This window comes from Hemicordylus capensis, chromosome 5 (assembly GCF_027244095.1).
Source record: "Hemicordylus capensis ecotype Gifberg chromosome 5, rHemCap1.1.pri, whole genome shotgun sequence".
Lineage (NCBI taxonomy): Eukaryota > Metazoa > Chordata > Lepidosauria > Squamata > Cordylidae > Hemicordylus > Hemicordylus capensis.
This window is the reverse complement of record NC_069661.1, coordinates 237,362,938-237,379,871: the sequence shown is the minus strand read 5'-3', so window position 1 is coordinate 237,379,871 and position 16,934 is coordinate 237,362,938. Positions and strand designations below refer to the sequence as shown.

Sequence of the window (16,934 nt, the reverse complement as noted above, 5' to 3'; positions counted from 1 at the left end):
GTGCGGCGGTGGTGGGCAGCGGCGGATCGCCGAGTGCGCAGAGCAACGCCGAGCCCTGCTGTCTGGCCCGGCGTCGCTTCCCAACTGCGAGGCGTGCCTGTGCAGTTCAGACGGCAGGCCTCGGCGTCGCTCTGCACACTCGGCAATCCGCCGCCGCCCGCCACCGCCGCGCTCACTCGGTCACTCCGTGCCCTGCCTGCCCCCCTATCGTTATGCCCCTGGACTAGCCGCAAAACATAGTCAAGGAGAAGACAAGGGATTGGCTGAACAGGAAATGGGCTCTGCTTGCTTGCTTGCTTCTCAGCCTCAACGTATGCTAGCTGGCTGAAATGAGTTGACTGACTGGAAAGGAAGTGAAATGAGTGAGCTGTAGGAATCATTGCCTTTGTGAGTTAGGATAATAATGGACATTTTCGAGACCATTTTTACCTGTGGTACCCCTGATTGGGATGTCTTCTTGCTTTAGATTTGTATTTGTAATTGTTCCAATTGTATTTTTAGTAGTGTTGCAAACTGCCTTGGAAGATTTCTGAGGGCAGTAGAAAAGCCAATTAAATAAATTGACAGTTGTGGTTTGTTTGTTTTTAAAGAGAACAATGTGCAGTGCAGAGAGACAACGTAGCAAAAACACAATGAGGCGGGTCCCACGATCCTTTTGATGAGGGGGGTCTCACAATGAGGCGGGTCTCACGATCCCCACGCTTTTGTAACAACTGCGGGGAGAGCGGGCTAAGCGGGAGCCCTGGGCGGCTGGATTGGCCGCCCACACGGTTGCCAGCTCCATGACGGAGCTGGCGGGGGCTGGGGGGAGCGGGGCTGCGCGGCCCCCGCAAGCCCCAGTATGCCCTGCGTGAGTGCACAGGGCATACTGGGGAGAACCCCAGCTGGGGGTCTACTCATGAGTAGGCTACTCACGCTCCTAAAAAGCAGGTTTGCTGGAGCACTCGCTCCGCAAACCTGCTTTTTAGCAGGGGTTCTCGAGCGGGTTACCCGCTCAAGAACCACCGGGCTTGGCTGCGAGCCCGGTGGTTCTTACGGTCAACAACAACCTCTGCTAGCCCGATTTTTGTTGATCGTGAGAATCGCCCCAATGGCAAAGTCTTGGTAGGCGAAACAGAAATTTAAAAAGGTTAATGTGTGACTTTCACTTCAGAAATAAATAAATATTTTTTAGAAAATTCTAGAACATGCTGTGAAAATCAAAAAAGAAAAATGCTAAATTAATCTATAGATATCTCACAGCTGATCAATATTGGGGGGGGAAGGAAAAGTCATTTTCCTATTTTTGTCATGGTACACTATTTTATTTAACATTGTGTTGAACTGTATTATCTTTTTCTGCTTGTGTTTGTTTATCTTATTAATTTCTATATCTGTTTTTAAAAACTGATAAATATTAAGAGTTGGCCCTTCAGAGCTGCAAATTGTGTTTTGTTCACAAAATGGGTTTTTCCTTCCTTTTTCTTTCTGCTGCAATCTCCTATGCCCTCCCAAAGCTGCTCCCAAGAACTGGAGGCCCCAGAAGCATTTGATGCTGTGTGGTTGTGTGGAGGCAGCTGTGGGGGGATTGGTGGGAATCTAAGACAATAGAGCCTTCCCAGGACATGACTTTTAAAAAAGAACTTGAGATGCTTTGTATACTCTGAAGTGCAATGATTGGACTTCTTTTTTCCATATGAAGAAAAAGTTATGCCTTTCTTCTCTTCTTTCAGTAAGTTCCTGACCAGTGGTGATAAGGAGAGCATGTTCACCATGGACCACTTCCCCCTGTGGTACCGCCGAGCAGCTGAACATCCCTCAGGGAGCTTCATTTATAGCATTCCTTTTGAAGAAAGTTCAGGTAAATCTTATGTAATGTATGTGTTTTTAATACAATTTATGCGAAGTCAGCCAGAAAGCAGCTTGTTAGCAGAAGTGAAGGCTCATAAAGTTAGGTTATTTTTTTCAGCCACCATTTTGGCCTTCATAGCAGAGCAGTGGCAAAACACTCAGGTGGAGCTAGGACTCCTTTGATCAACACATCCTCTTGTAGCTCTCCAAAGCTCTGTAGAACAGTCTTGCTTTACTTTTCCTCAGAACAGGACCCTAAGCTGCTATTTGCTCTCAAAGCAGCAAAAAGCTTCACACTCAAATAGAAGCTTCAGAGGGGCAGTTTTTGGGAGGAAAACTACACCCCTCTCCCTATGCCACAGTCCTTATCCAGACCAGCCCCCTGCAGTGGCCTTTGGTAAACAAACAATAAAGATGTGGGAATTCCCATGTCTGGGTTTCAAACGCACCGCTAGATTAAAATCTAGCTGGTTAAAATCTAGCTAGTGAACAATGGAGTAGAAAACTAACTCCATGTTTTTCCTTGTATCTGTAGGCCGGCCACCCTATATACATGTTTTTAAATTAGAGCTGAACATTTGGAGGGTGGTTTGGAATATTCCTGAGGTGTCTCCCTCTGGCTACAGCCTTGGAAACAGCCAAGTCTAAAGTTGGAAAAGAAACAATATTGACACCTCTGCTTCCACTTTAAGTGTCTTCATACAGTGAAAATCAGCTCCAGATCAGGGAGGTTCAGAGCTTTTCTGTTGCTTTCCCACCATGTACAACCTTGGGGTAAACACATGTCAAATTGGTAACTGATTGATAGGCTGGCAAGTGCAATTCCACTTAACAAATCTGAAATGAGCCCCCCACATCTATCCATTACCTAAGTGCAATTTTGACACACCTGCTGCGTGATTAATGAAAGCATATGGCACAAATTGCCCTCAGAGTCGTTCTGTGTTGGGCTAATTTTGGATGCCTGGAAGTACCCTTCTGCATGTCATTTTTCATGGTGAGCAAAGCCTGCACTACAGCATCGCAATGGCAAAAGCTGAGATGATGATGACGACCACCAACAGAGCCTTCACTTAGCAAGAGAGTTGCAGTATACACTACCCAGTTTGTTGGCAAAACCATGACAAACCCACTCTTGTCAAAACAAGATAAAAACAGAATAACCTCTTCTCGTTTATGTAACGGGCTGACTATTACGCAAATTAGTGCAATGATTAATAGGCCTGCCTACCACTCTGCGCGGTCTTTGCAGCTCCAATGTTCCATCCTGCAAACAGTAGAGACATAATCATATGGGGAGGGGCATTGTTGTGTTTTGTGTGCAGAAAGACCGAAGTCCAGTCTCTTGCATCTCCCGGTCAGGCTGGGAAAGAACTCCCTCCGAGATCCTGGAGAGCTGCTGTCAGCATGTGTCAACAACACTGAGTTAGATTACTCTGACTGGGCCAACATCATATGTTCATAGAAACCCTTTGCAGATGAGCTTCTGTATATACATGAATGCCTAAAGGGGAAATCAGGATTGTATCGGCTGGCCCATCGCTATGCCCAACTCCCATGTGTTCTAAGGTCCACAGTGGTCATGTGTGTATACCCCTTTAGTGAAGGATTACTAGGCAAAGGGGCACCTTTTGAAGTGGCATTTCTCTCTCTATTTAGTGTGTGGTGAGTTGCTCAGAGTCAAGGCCATGACTGCTACAGGGGGATTTTCAGTGGGAAAATGATGCCAGGGTTGCGGGGGAGGGCTAACCCCCCACCCTATGTCATGGCTCCAATCTGGATTTGGGCCCTTGCGTCTGCTTTTGGTTAATAAAAGGTAGGTGTCAGAAATCCCAAACATGGAATTCACAGACACACTTTAACGTCACATCTAGTTTGACCTTAAGAAGTAACACAACTGCATCTCTTTAAAAAATATTAGGCTACCTGCATTTATATTCTGGCTGATTTGCTGGTCTGGTGGTAGCGAGCATAACTTGTTCCCTTAGCTAAGCAGGGTCCACCCTGGTTGCATTTGAATGGGAGACTAGAAGTGTGAGCACTGGAAGATATTCTCCTTAGGGGATGGAGCCACTCTGGGAAGAGCAGAAGGTTCCACCTTCCCTCCCTGGCAGCATCTCCAAGATAGGACAAGATTTATTATTATTTTTTAATAGGACAAGATTTTTTAATTGAACCAACAAACTACCAAAGCATACAGTACGTTGCCAAGATAGGGCTGGGAGAGATTCTTGCCTCAGACTCAAGGACTGAGGAGGGAAAGGGCGACACATGTGCATAATGAGGGAAGGGGTTGGTTCCTCCAAAACTAAAAAGAAGATGAAAGCTTGGAATGTGCCCGATGTGGTCTCTGTGCAGGTGCAAAGCCCAAGCATGTAAGAGAACAGATGACCACTAGAAGAACGAAAGATTCAGGTAAGCAACCTGTTGTTCTTCAGTTAGCCCTGCTCCATCCATCACAAAATTTCCGGCCATGTGCCTGACTGTTACAGTGAAAAGTTTCAAGCAAATCTTCCAGAGACTTAAGTTTTGGGCTGTATACAAATACATTAAGTAAATAAATATCCCAAAAGGATCCCTTTTACTCCAGATAAAAACCAATGTGAAGTTTGGAAACTACAAAAGGTCAGGAAAAAATATATAAGAAACCTTCTCCAAGCTCTCGCTCAACCCTTCTGTGCTCAGGCGCTGTCGTCAGGGTGCACAATGCTTTTGCAGTGAAGCTTTTTTTGGCATCGTAGTGGGAGGGAGGGTGGTGTGGGTGGAGAAGTCAGTTGCAGAAAGAGGAAGAGGAAACTGGGGTGGGGAAAGAAGGCTAAAGTGTGTAGAAAGAAAGATATAAAGTATGTGGGAGAAAGCTGAGAGAAAGTACAACCTGAACCCTCCCCTTTCCATTTTCCCTTTTATCTTGCTTCTGGAATGGCCAGCTCTCTTATTATTCAGCTGGTTCAACCAGTAAAACCATCTTCTGGCAGATAACCGGTATTAGATCTGAAAAATCAGTAAACCTGAGAACAGACCTGATACAGATTTCTGTGTGGTTGACCCAACCCTGTTCTTCTGTGGCTCCATCTCTGACCTGCCCGATTCTGCCAGCCTCCACCCATCACTTATCAGGTCCCATCTGATTGGCCAGATTAATTTGTGCAGGCTCCACCCTTGGTCCATCAACTTCCCATCTCAGCTGTACTCCGGACTTATATTTTTAAATTTAAAAGCTGACAACTGGGCGTATGCTACATATACCTTAACACAGGGTTTCTCAAAGATGGGTCTCAGATGTCGAAACACAACTCCCATAATTCCCAGCCAGAATGGTCTTTGTCCAACAAAGTCCCTTTGTCTAGGGGCCCACACTTGGAGGGAGGAAAATATGGCAAGAAAATATGGCAGGTGTGGAAGGAAGTACTTTTCTTTTATTCTCTTTCCATCTTGCATCACATTGCACTTCGTAGCTGTCTGTAAATTGCGTAACACGCTTGCCACTTATCTTTACCACCCGCCTACCTCCGGTAGCACTTTGTGATAATGATATAAACACCTCTAGAAACTAATCTTCCCACATCTGGCTGTGTTATTTCTGGAAGCTCTTTTGCAGGGGAGCAGGACCTGGAAGTGAAGGCATTCTCATGGAATATTTATTTATTACTTGCAATATTTATAGGCTGCTTTTCTGACACAAGGCGCTCAAAGCTACTTACAAAATTAAAACCCAAATACAATTCAGTGAAGAAACACAATTAAACCACAGTGCAGAAGAAAAGAATCACTAAGCAAGCAGGAGATAAACGATCAGAGGTCAAATGCTTGTTGAAAGAAAAACATCTTGACGGCCCAGAGAAAGACCTCTAATGAGAGCAGGCCATCTGTGCCTCCTTCAGGAGGGGATGCCAAAGCCCAGGCGTCCTCACTGAAAAGATTCTACTGTGTTACCACCAAACGGGTATGGGGGTGGGACGTGGAACAGGGCCTCTGCAGAGAATCTTCAGCAGGCCAGTTCACACAGCAGAAGATGATCCCTAAGAAAACCGGTCCCAACACTATAAAGGGCTTGACACTTTGAACTGAGCTTGGAAACGGATTTTTACATTTATATCCCGCTCTCCAAGAAGCCCAGAGTGATGTATGTGGTTACGTTTCGCCTTCACAACAATCCAGCAAGGTAGGTTAAGTGACTGGTCCTGAGTCACCCCTTGAATTTCATGGCTGAATTGGGATCTGAACTTGGGTCTCTCCAGTCCTAGTCCAACACACTAACTGCTACACTGTGCTGCCCCTCAATGGAAATGGATCAGGAGCCAGTGCAGATCAAAGAGCAAAGGGGCTACGTGATCCCTATAGTGGGCTCCAGAAAACAATCTGGTTGCAACATTTTGGACTAGCTCTAGACTGCCGTTTCCAAATGCTTTCCCAAAGCAGGGCACTTTACAGTGGTCAAGTCTAGTTGTGAGCAAGGCATGGGGGGCAGAGGCCAGCTCCGGCTTCTTCCACTGGCTTCCGAAGCTGCGCACCTGACCATCCAGGAGCTTCCCTCTAGTTGTGAATTTAATTGTTCAGAGGGGAGTGCAGTCCTGTCCAGAAGAGCTCCCCCCCCCGCTCCTAGCCCTAGATTTGCTTTCCTAATGACCAGCAGCACCTTTGTCTTATCTGGATTTAATTTCATCTTGTTTGCCCACATTCAATCCATTACTGTCTCCAAAAAGTGAAACAACACCTCCACTGCTTCCCTGGATTCAGATGGAGGGGGCAGGAATCAGCTGAAAATTGATGTCAACCCAGCCCGAACATCTGGACAGTGGTGGCCATGAGGCACAGCTCTGCCTGGCCCAGCTCTGCCGAAAGTGAAGGTGGCTGGAGCAGCAGGGGTACTGGCAACAAGGTGTGGCTGTGCAGTATTTTGTCCCTCCAGAAGAGGCACATATCAAGGAAGGAAGGTGCAGAATGAAGCAGAGATTGGCAGCAGCAAGTGGCAAAGCCTCTCCCTCACTGTAGGGGACCACTGTGCAGCAACCCCCCTGCTCCTGCACACAGCAGCCTTTTCTGGTGACCGTGGTATGCACAAAGGTGGTACTCGAAAAAGAGGTACTAGCAGAACAAAAAAAAGCTGAAAACCTCAGTTGTAGGAGAGGAGGCCTGTATTGGGGGTATTCTAAACCCTGTGTCATCTGGCTAGGAACACTACATTAAAATACATATCCATGGGGGGAAATATCATCTGCTTCTTCTGCTGCTGCTGCTTCTTCTTCTATCATTTCCATATCCAGTCTGGTCAGAATCTGGAATTAATACCACGTCCAGTGAGTGAACAGCAATCTCTCATTTCCTAAGGCACTGTGCTGTATCTATATGTATAACTCTGCAGGAGTGTGTAGAAGTCACATGGCTTCCTGCTGGAGGGTTTCAGTGTCCTTTGCCTGTCCCCAAAATTGCATGCAGAAGTGAGAGAGAGAGAAGGGACTTTTGAGTGCCACAAGGATAATGGTTGAGGCATATGAATGCCATCCGGAAGGAGAGACCTTGAATTGAACAAGTGCTCCCTTAGGTCTGTGCAATGTCCTTCCACAAATCAACTTAATTTCAGGGTTTTTTGTTTGTTTTTTTGTTTTGTGTGTGTGTGACGGGGGGGGGATTGCACAAGACCTGAGGCTAAAACTGAATAAAGCTGCAAAGTCATGTTCAGGACATATTGGGCACCAGTGATGGAGCCAAGAATAAAAAATAATGACGTGTGGGAACTGCGGGGGAAGAGAAAGGAAAGCCCTTATGTTGGGACAGAACATTTAGTAAGGCAATATACTGGGAAGAAATAAAACAGAGGAAAAAAATATGATCAGAAATCCTGACCTTCAGAATGTCCCTGTAACCATAGAAAACGGAACAGTTGCACAGCACTAAGAAATATAAACAGTTCTAGTCTACACTCTGTTCTTAGACTTAGTTCTCACAAACAGCAGATGAGGGGGTGCACTCACCTCTAGAATGTACCACTTCAGGCTGCAGATGGGGGTTCTCTATCCTGGATGGACCTCCATGCAAAAAGAATCTCGGCACTTAGAAACTAGATGTCCAAGAGAAGTGTTTTAGCATCTCACCATGATGCTAGTGTTCCATGTGAAAGGAATATTTTTGTACAGAAGTGCATTCACTCATGTGAACCTCCCCAGATGCAACCTGAAGGGGAACATTCTAAAAAGAAGAAGAAAATGAAAGGCGGTATATAAATTTAACAATAAATAATAAAATAAATAAATCATACTTATTAAGAGCCCCTGGTGGCGCAGTGGTAAAACTGCCACCCTGTAACCAGAAGGTTGCAAGATCGATCCTGACCAAGGGGCTCAAGGTTGACTCAGCCTTCCATCCTTCCGAGGTCGGTAAAATGAGTACCCAGAAATGTTGGGGGCAATATGCTAAATCATTGTAAACCGCTTAGAGAGCTTCCAGCTATAGAGCGGTATATAAATGTAAGTGCTATTGCTATTGCTATTGCTATACTGCAGTAACAGCATTTGCGTCTGTGTGACCTTTTGATGATCTAAATTTGTATGGTTTTTTCCTAATAAAGCCATATGACAACCTCTAATGCCAATTTTTTTGAGTGCTTAACTCTCTCTGTAAGTGTACCACCACCTATAAAAGAGTAATAAGGTATTTGTGAAGCAAGTCTCTGTAGGGATCCTAACACAGATAGATGTTTGGGGTTATTTTCTGCTTTGTGACCTTTGCGATTTCTCCCCAGAAGATTTTTTTCCAAAACATTACAGCTCCACTAAATGTAATAGAATATATTGTAAAGAATAATAACCTTTCTACTCAGACCAGCTCACTTGAGGGAAGTGATCGCTGAGTCATCCCTGCTGAGCTGCCTGGATGGGCTCCTCATAAAACTATTCTATATTTCTGGTAGACTACTTTGCTGCCACCAAGCACTCCAAATTTTTAGAGATTGGACCGCCTGAGCTAGAGTGCTTTAGTCCAGGGTTCTCTCTTTACCTTATTAGTGGACAAATATAAAAAACCTGTACTCCACGTTATGCCTGCATGTGGTGAGAGTTAGTGATAGCTGGCATAGCAGTCCGTTTGGAGACAGTTTGCACTAGAGGCTTCCCCTCCTTCCCACTGAGAGTTAACCAATACTCTGTGAGGGTTTGTAAAAACAGAGAAAAACAATTTAAGTTGCTACAAACTAGTTGGTCTTAGGCTTCAGCTTTTTGGTTGCACTTAGAAATGCTTAGTTGGTTACAAAAGAACTTCAAAACACCCAGATCTTTTTTTTTTTTTTTAGGCGGCACGTAGGTAATCCAGTTACTCAGTTATAGGAAAACAGAAACTTAGGTATACAAAGCAACACACACAAAAAGGAAAATAACTTCTAACACAAGTCTTACTAAAAAATACTTCCTCCTGCTCTAAACTTTTGAAGCCACCAGCCTTGGCTTCCCTCCCCACTTGAATCTCACCAAATCCCTGGCGAGAACAAGTCCCCCTGCAATTCTGTCTCACAAGAATTTGCAGACTCACCCTGAGATAACTTGGCCAGAATCCATGTTCCTCTCACACCTGGGTCACCCCACTTCTTCCTCCCAGAAGCCCCTCTGGAGCCCTCTAGTCCCACTCACCTGGTTAACTGATTGGGTCACGACTTAGGGTTTCCAGTCTGTCAATCAAGGTCAGCTGGTGTAGTTTTCCGTTAACACTATCAGTGCTGGCTGCCTGTCCACTACATATACCCCTTTCACTTCATCCTCTCCAGTAGATGGAGTTTAATGATGTGGTGCAGTCTGAGGGGAGTCTGGTGCTACCTGTTTGTGAAGCTGAACAAAGCAAAGTAGCTCTTTGAATCTTCCTTAGAGCATGGTCTCATGATGATCTGGGCTGGTGGGAAGGATCAGTGATCTAGGATTTGATCTGGGGTGCAGTGGCACTCTTACCCCTGGACTTTGGGGCTGAAGTCCAGGGTCTCCACACACCCTGGGGCCCCCCAAATCCTCCTTAGTCTGTCCTGGGTGGTGTGGTCACTGCTGGCCTGCACTGTGCCATGTGGCTGAGAGTAATTATGACCTTTGCCAGGTACTTTAGAGACAGAGAGGGGAGTGGGGAAAGAAATATGTGGGATGGGGATATGTTAAGTTGTGTGTTGAAATGTTTCTGCTAATGCATATTTGCATAAATATACATGTTTTATATTATTACATTTTTATGAGTTCAGTTGCCATTTGTGTCCTCAAGAACCCATGTGTTAAAAATACTGCATGTGTCACGGTGTGTGTGTGTGTGTAGGGGGATGATGCTTAACTTGCAGTGGGGTGGCGGGGCTCCAGCAGGGGGGAGGCTCCAAAGGCCTTTAGGCTCCAAAATTACCTAAGTGCACCTCTGTTGGGGTGGCTGCTCTAGGATTGATGTGGGCTGGGTGTGATTGCAAGCCCTACATTTGGGGGTTCTCATATCACAAAAACAGGAGTGCACATGCCACTTGGGTCTAGGATTCCCACTTTCCCACCTGCCCAGATCATTGTGAGAATGTGCCCTTAGAGAACCCTGCCATCACCCATCACAAAGTTAGTCCATTCCAGCTGCTTCTTTGGCAAACCAAGTGCATTGCAAGGCTCAAATGCTTCCGGTTCTCTGTTGATAAACTGAGTCCCAACTGGCAAAATAATTTTTCAAACAGATTTAATCCAGCTACTGGAGAAATGAAGGGCAATCCTCTGACTAATTAGCACTTTCCTGGTGGGACTGGGAAAAATATGAGGAGAGCAGGGAGCATCACAGGGTACCACAATGGGTTGGTTCACATATGAAGCCTGTTGCCAACTGAGGTGTGGTCAGCAGACTGTGTTCAGTCGTTATGGCAGATCAGGACAGTTCAAGAGCTAGACTTTCACACTTACAGATCAAAAACCATGGAAGCAATAAAAGGCAAGAAAACTTCCTTCAGAAATTGAAGTCCTGCCCAAATGAGGTAGATAGAAAGGAACACAGATTTTAGCAAAAAGAAAAGATGAGAAGGGGTGCAGAAAAAGAGTGTGAGAAACAAGTTTGGCCATGCTATGCACGTGCATCAACCAGTTGAGCACTGGCAGGGGTGGGGTGCATGGTTTGTTGGCAGCACAAGATGCTGGGGATGTTTCATGTTAATGAGCCCATCCTAAACATAAATGGAAATGAGGCCTTCAGGTAAACACATGGGTCCAGAGCAGAGGATGAATTAATTACTTGGGAGGGGCACTTGCTCGTCCTCCCGCCCGCCGTCTTGCACCACCTATGATGCAGAAGGGGGAAAGTAGCTACCACAAAGAAGTTTCCCACATTTCGCTGCCCTCCCTATAGCCTGCAACTAATTCAGTGAACATTCCATGGCCAGCCCTAGCAGCCACTTCTGCCTATATGGATATATCCCTCCCTGCTAAACCTTGGGGTATTTAAATTTTAACCCTGGGCTATGAAACTTCATTAGTAACATGGTTCACACACTCACAGTAGTTCCTACAAGGAATATTTAGAACTAGCTGGCCTGGCCGCAGAGCATCAGTTAGAGAGTGTAGAGTTTAGTTGTTGCAGCTATTTTAAGTAACACACATGGAGATCACTGGAGAGTCTAAACTAAATTGATTTATTGTGGGTGGGAGGCACTGCTTGAATATAGGCAGGGGTTAGCTTTTCCTTGCATGAACTCCTCCTTAAGTAGCAGTTGATTCAGTTTCTCATTCCACGCTCTGGCTGCTTACTTTAAGCCATAGATTCTCTTTTGTAGTTTGCACACAAGCCCCTTCTTCCAGGTACCTCAAAGCCTGGTGGCTGTTGCATGTAGATGTCTTCCTTGATTTCCCCATGTAGGAAGGCAGTCTTTACATCCAAGTGGTTCATTTGCATCTTTCTGGCTGCTGCCACACTGAGCAGTGTCCTAATTGAAGTGTGTTTCACAACTGTGCAAAGTTCTCATTGTAGTCCTCGCCATAGATTTGGGAGTATCCTTTGGCTACTAGTCTGGCCTTGTAGTGCTGTACATCCCCTTCTGCATCCTGCTTGACTGTGAAGACCCACTTGCACCCCACAGTCTTTATTCCAGTGGGTAGAGAGCTCCGGCTATAAAGCGGTATATAAATGTAAGTGCTATTGCTATTGCTAGTTCCAAAAGTCTCCAAGTCTCATTTTTGTGCATTGAATCAATTTCTTCTAATGTTGCTTTTCTGCATTTCTCAGCTTCATCAGCTGGCATCTTTTCTATATCTTGCCATGTGGTGGGTTCTTGTATCTCTCCTCCTTTGGTCATGAGTGAGAGACTTTTGGGTGGAACCTCTTTGTTGGGCCTCTGTGAGCACCTCAGTTCTGGCTTAGGCTGTGCAGCCCCTTCTGAATCTGTATTCCCTTCTGAACCTGCTTCTGGTTCTGGCACAGATTCTTTGGATTTGCTGCCTGGCTCTTGCCTCATGAGAGTCCACTTATGTGGCTCCTTTTTCACCTGGATCTCTGGCACTAGTTCTGGTACATGACCTCTAGTTGGCCCTTGTCTCTCATCAAAATACACCACATTGCGAATTCTGACCTCTCCACCTGCAGGATCAAGGATTCTGTATCCCTTTTGGCCAGGCACATATCCCATCAATACTCCCAGTTCACATCTGCAATTGAGTTTGGTTCTCTTGGTTGGTCTTTGGAACATAAGCCTTTGATCCAAATACTTTGATATGGTTTAGAGAGGGTTTGCACCCATGCCATTGTTCAAATGCTGTCTTGTCTATTGCTTTGGTTGGCAGTCTGTTTTGCAAGTAATTTGCAGTCATCACTGCTTCTCCCCAGAATTTATTTGCCAAGCCAGCATCATGTAACATGCGTCTGGTCATTTCTAGTAGAGAGTGATTTTTCCTCTCTTCCACACCATTGAGTTTGGGTGTATATGCAGGAATAGTTTCATGTGAAATCCCATGTTCCTTTAGGAATCTTTTCATGTCATTTGACATGTATTCGCCTCCATTGTTTGACCTTAGTCTTTGAAGCTTTCTTCCAAATTTGTTATTGATCAGTGCAACATTCTCTTTAAATTTTTCAAATGACTCTTCTCTCTGAGGATATACATAAGTAAATCTTGAAGAATCATCAATAAATGTATGTAGTGATTGCCACCCATGCTGTGTTCAAGTGGACCACAAATTTCAGAATGTATTAGTTCCAGAGAATGTTGTGATTCCCTCTGTGTCTGTCCAGAAAAGCTGGGTCTCACCCCTTTACTAAGAAAGCAACTTTGACATCTAGTGGCAGCTTCTTTGCATGATTCCATTTTAAAGTCCTTAATTAGTCCATTTTTCTCAAGCACATTTATCGCATTTATTTGCCTATGCACTAGTCTTGTATGCCATACGGTAGAACAGTTCTTGTATTTGCATGAGGCTGTGAGGCTTGCCTGTTCAGTTACACAGTCCAGTTGGAAAAGCCCATCTTCATGCATATAGGCTGTCATAATTAAATCATAATCTTTGGTGATGTTGCAGACTGTGTCCTCAAAAGTCACTTTGCAACCTTTATTGACCCCATGTCCCACAGAGATCAAGGTCCTCTCCATATCAGGGACAAAGAGAGCATCCTGGATCAAAGTCCTCTCAATCTGTCCACCAGACTGCCTGCAATGCAGCTCAGCGGTTCCTTTCCCTACCGAAAAAATCATATTCCTATTCCCAACAAAAACAGGAACTCTGTAATTTATGTCTAAATCAATAAACAGTTCAGGGGAATTCAGAATATTTGGGGTAGTGCCAGAATCAATAATAAAACCATTCCTTTCATTCCTGCTTGCTACTTTGTAAGTCCTGAACTTTTGACTGTCTCTCTCTGTATCCTGTTCTTCAAAACTAGCATGCTGTTTGCTTCTCTGTGAGAAAAGCTTTCTTCCTTCCCTGTTGTATTCACAGACTGTGAGTCATCTCTGTAGCTATCATATCCAGGTTTTCCTCCTCTATAATTCTTTCTGCATTTCCCTGCCTTTGGGCTCTGGGCAATTAGCATACAAATGCCCTGCTTTGTTACAGTTAAAGCAAGGTCTTTGTTTGCCAAAAGAGGCTGTGGTACTGCCCCCATGCTTTGCAAAATCTGTTTCTCTCTGTATAAGGCTGAAATCTTGCAAGCATGCAATTACAGTTTCCAATTCAAGTTTATTATCTGAACCTTCCAATGCCATCTTCACATGGTTATAACTCTGTGGCAAAGATCTCAGAATCAAGCCAATTAACACTTGATCATCCAAAGTAGATCCATGTTGTTTAAGTAATCTCCTGCATTCAATTTATATGAGTTGAAAGATCCCCTCCTTCTTTGAGCTGCATTTTGCAAATCCTTTGAATTAAACGGACAGCTGCATTGCGGAAGACTCTGCCATACAGCTTTTTGAGCTTTTTCAACACTTCTGAGGCAATTTTAGTCTCTTTGAACTGCATTATTATTGTTGTTGTTATTGTTATTAATTTGATTTCTATACCACCCTTCCAAAAATGGCTCAGGGTGGTTTACACAGAGAAATAAGAAACAAATAAGATGGAACCCTGTCTCCCAAAGGGCTCATAATCTAAAAAGAAACATAAGATAGACACCAGCAACGGTCACTGGAGGTAATGTGCTGGGGGTGGATAGGGACAGTTACTCTCCCTCTGCTAAATAAAGAGAATCACCACATTAAAAAGGTGACTCTGCCCAGTTAGCAGGAGTATCATCATTTACATTTAGGAGAATCAAGCCATATGCTCTGTTGTTCTATGAATCCCACTCCTTTTGGGCAGCTGCCCTATTGTTGGTCATGGTTCTGTGAGAGCTCCATTAAGTCCTTTTGCCATCAGAAGGGCTTCCATTTTCATAACCCATTGATTTGTAATTCCATCCATTCAGCTTGGAGAGGGCAGCGCTGCTCACGTCTGGATCCATGCTGTCTTACTAACTCATTCAGCTACACTTTAAAAGGAACACTCTGCTTCAGACTCTTTGGCTGCTGGGCCCATAACGCTGTTGGGGGTTGTAATTATTTAGCAAAGCACCAAGGAAGCTACCACTCCAGTTACAGAATGCAGAGTTTAGTTGTTGCAGCTGTTTAAGTAACATGCATGGAGATCACTGTAGATTCTAAACTAAATTGATATTGTTGAAGTATATTTGAGATAGGAAAGACCTATCCTATCTATCAGCTACATAATAGGCTTGTGCCCGAAACATTTCGGAGGCCATTGTAAAGGCCTCCGAAACGTTTTGGGTGTAGGGGCTGTTTCGGCGTTTCGGTGCCGGCGGGGGTAGAGCTTTAAGGGCGGGGGAGAGTGTACTCCCCCCCCCACCGCGTTTCCCCCGCCGGCGCTCTCCAAATTTAAAGCCCCTTGGGGCGGCAGCGTTCCTCCCTGCCGCTCCGTTCCCCCCGTCGGCCGGAAGTGGCCGGAAGTCGCAAGCGCGCTCTGTTGTTCTATGAATCCCACTCCTTTTGGGCAGCTGCCCTATTGTTGGTCATGGTTCTGTGAGTTTGCGCTCGCGACTTCCGGCCACTTCCAGCCGACGGGGGGAACGGGGCAGCAGGGAGGAATGCTGCCGCCCCGAGAGGCTTTAAATTTGGAGAGCACCGGCAGGGGAAACGCGGGGGGGGGTGAGTACACTCTCCCCCGCCCTTAAAGCTCTACCCCCGCCGTGCCGAAGATTTTCTGTGCACATCCCTACTACATAATGAATAGGCTGGGAGAGAGAGAGATGTTTCCATCTTCTCTCTAGGAGAAAAATAAGAGGACTGACTCACTACAGGAAGTACCTGAGGAGTCAAAGCAGGGGTCACAGAGCAGAGGCAAGCAGGGACAGGTAAGGAGACCCTCACTAGCTACCTCTGCTACCAGTGCTCCTAGTGGTCATTAGGATAGTTGGCATAAAAGGTCGATGCACTGGAACTCCATCTCCAACACTTCTTACTAGCTGCAGGTGAGGCAATGAATGAAACAGTTTCTGGACTGTGTCACTGCACGTTGGAGTTCACATGATGGAAGGCTTCCACATAAAAACAATAAAATAACAATAAAAACACATAGAAAACTATATCTGGGAGAAGGGTACTAGGCTTGTCTTCTCCTTGACATGCTAGTTTTCTATGTGCAGTGATTTATTTTTCTATGGAGGAACATTCAGTCAGGTTAGCCACCATCTGAAACCTGCAGTGCTACACAACATGCACAGGTTGATCACCTCATTTGCTCTTTGTCAAAAGCTACACTCAGTCTTCTCTCTATTGGGCTTTTTTGTGCTTGCTTTGTGAAAGGAGTCAACAGCATGTCAATTCTGACATCCTCTTCCCTAGGGATACAAGGGCAGATACTGAATTTGCTACATTTATTTCTTGACAGAAGGCGGTCCACCTGAAGCGGTAACAGTGAGCACATCCGTCGCTGTGGTTGTGGGTGGGAAGACAGGAATCGCCGCAGGTAGGAGCTTGTTTAAATACAGTTGAGGCATAATGTTGAGGATACGAATGGGGAAACTCATTTTAGGTCTGTTTTATGTGTGAAATTGGGCTGTTCTAGGCAGCAATAAAGAGAGCTTTGAAAAGAGCTTGCAAATAAGTTGACGGTGAGAGCTTGTCAGCATCTACATTCTTTTGCATACAGCCATTGGCATTTCCAGTCTAATCCTACATGCAGGTCAAATGGCCAGCAGTGACCTCGTGCAATTTCTGCAGATCTACCTGCTGGCCAGCTCTTGCTTTCTATGATTAACGCACCACTTTTCAATACTACTTTTCTGACAAATTGGGGAAAGTGCGAGTTAATTACTGAAAATATGAGCTGACCAGCAGGTGGCACTGTGGAAACCACATGAGTTCTCTTCTGGGCCTGTGACCTGAGAGTGAGAATGTGCTGGAAAAGCTGACACTTGTCTACAAGAGTGTGTGGGTGCTGAGTAGGGTTGCCATATTCCGGCATTCCAAATCCGGGTGCCTAATTTGCATATTATGTAAATTGGCTTGAAAATAATTTTTGAGCAGAATAGTGACTACACATTTTGCTCTGTAACTCCACTTTTATAAGGGCTAAAGCTTAGCTTTTTTTTTTTTTTAAATGAAAGCTGAAATCCAGGCAAATCTGGGTGGGCTAAGCAAT

The 16,934-nt window shown here is 45.1% G+C and overlaps 1 protein-coding gene across 7 annotated transcripts in view; it reads left to right on the top strand.

The window, feature by feature from the left end:
* CACNA2D4 (calcium voltage-gated channel auxiliary subunit alpha2delta 4) overlaps positions 1 to 16,934 on the top strand; it is a 301,745-nt gene that overhangs the window by 161,935 nt on the left and 122,876 nt on the right. For 6 of the 7 annotated variants that reach the window (XM_053255008.1, XM_053255006.1, XM_053255005.1 and 3 more), the window contains 3 exons: positions 1,713 to 1,840; positions 4,189 to 4,245; positions 16,182 to 16,259. In XM_053255008.1, the coding sequence (XP_053110983.1) occupies positions 1,713 to 1,840; positions 4,189 to 4,245; positions 16,182 to 16,259 (263 nt within the window). The remainder of the gene's footprint in view (positions 1 to 1,712; positions 1,841 to 4,188; positions 4,246 to 16,181; positions 16,260 to 16,934) is intronic. The other variant, XM_053255007.1, reaches the window with a different exon arrangement.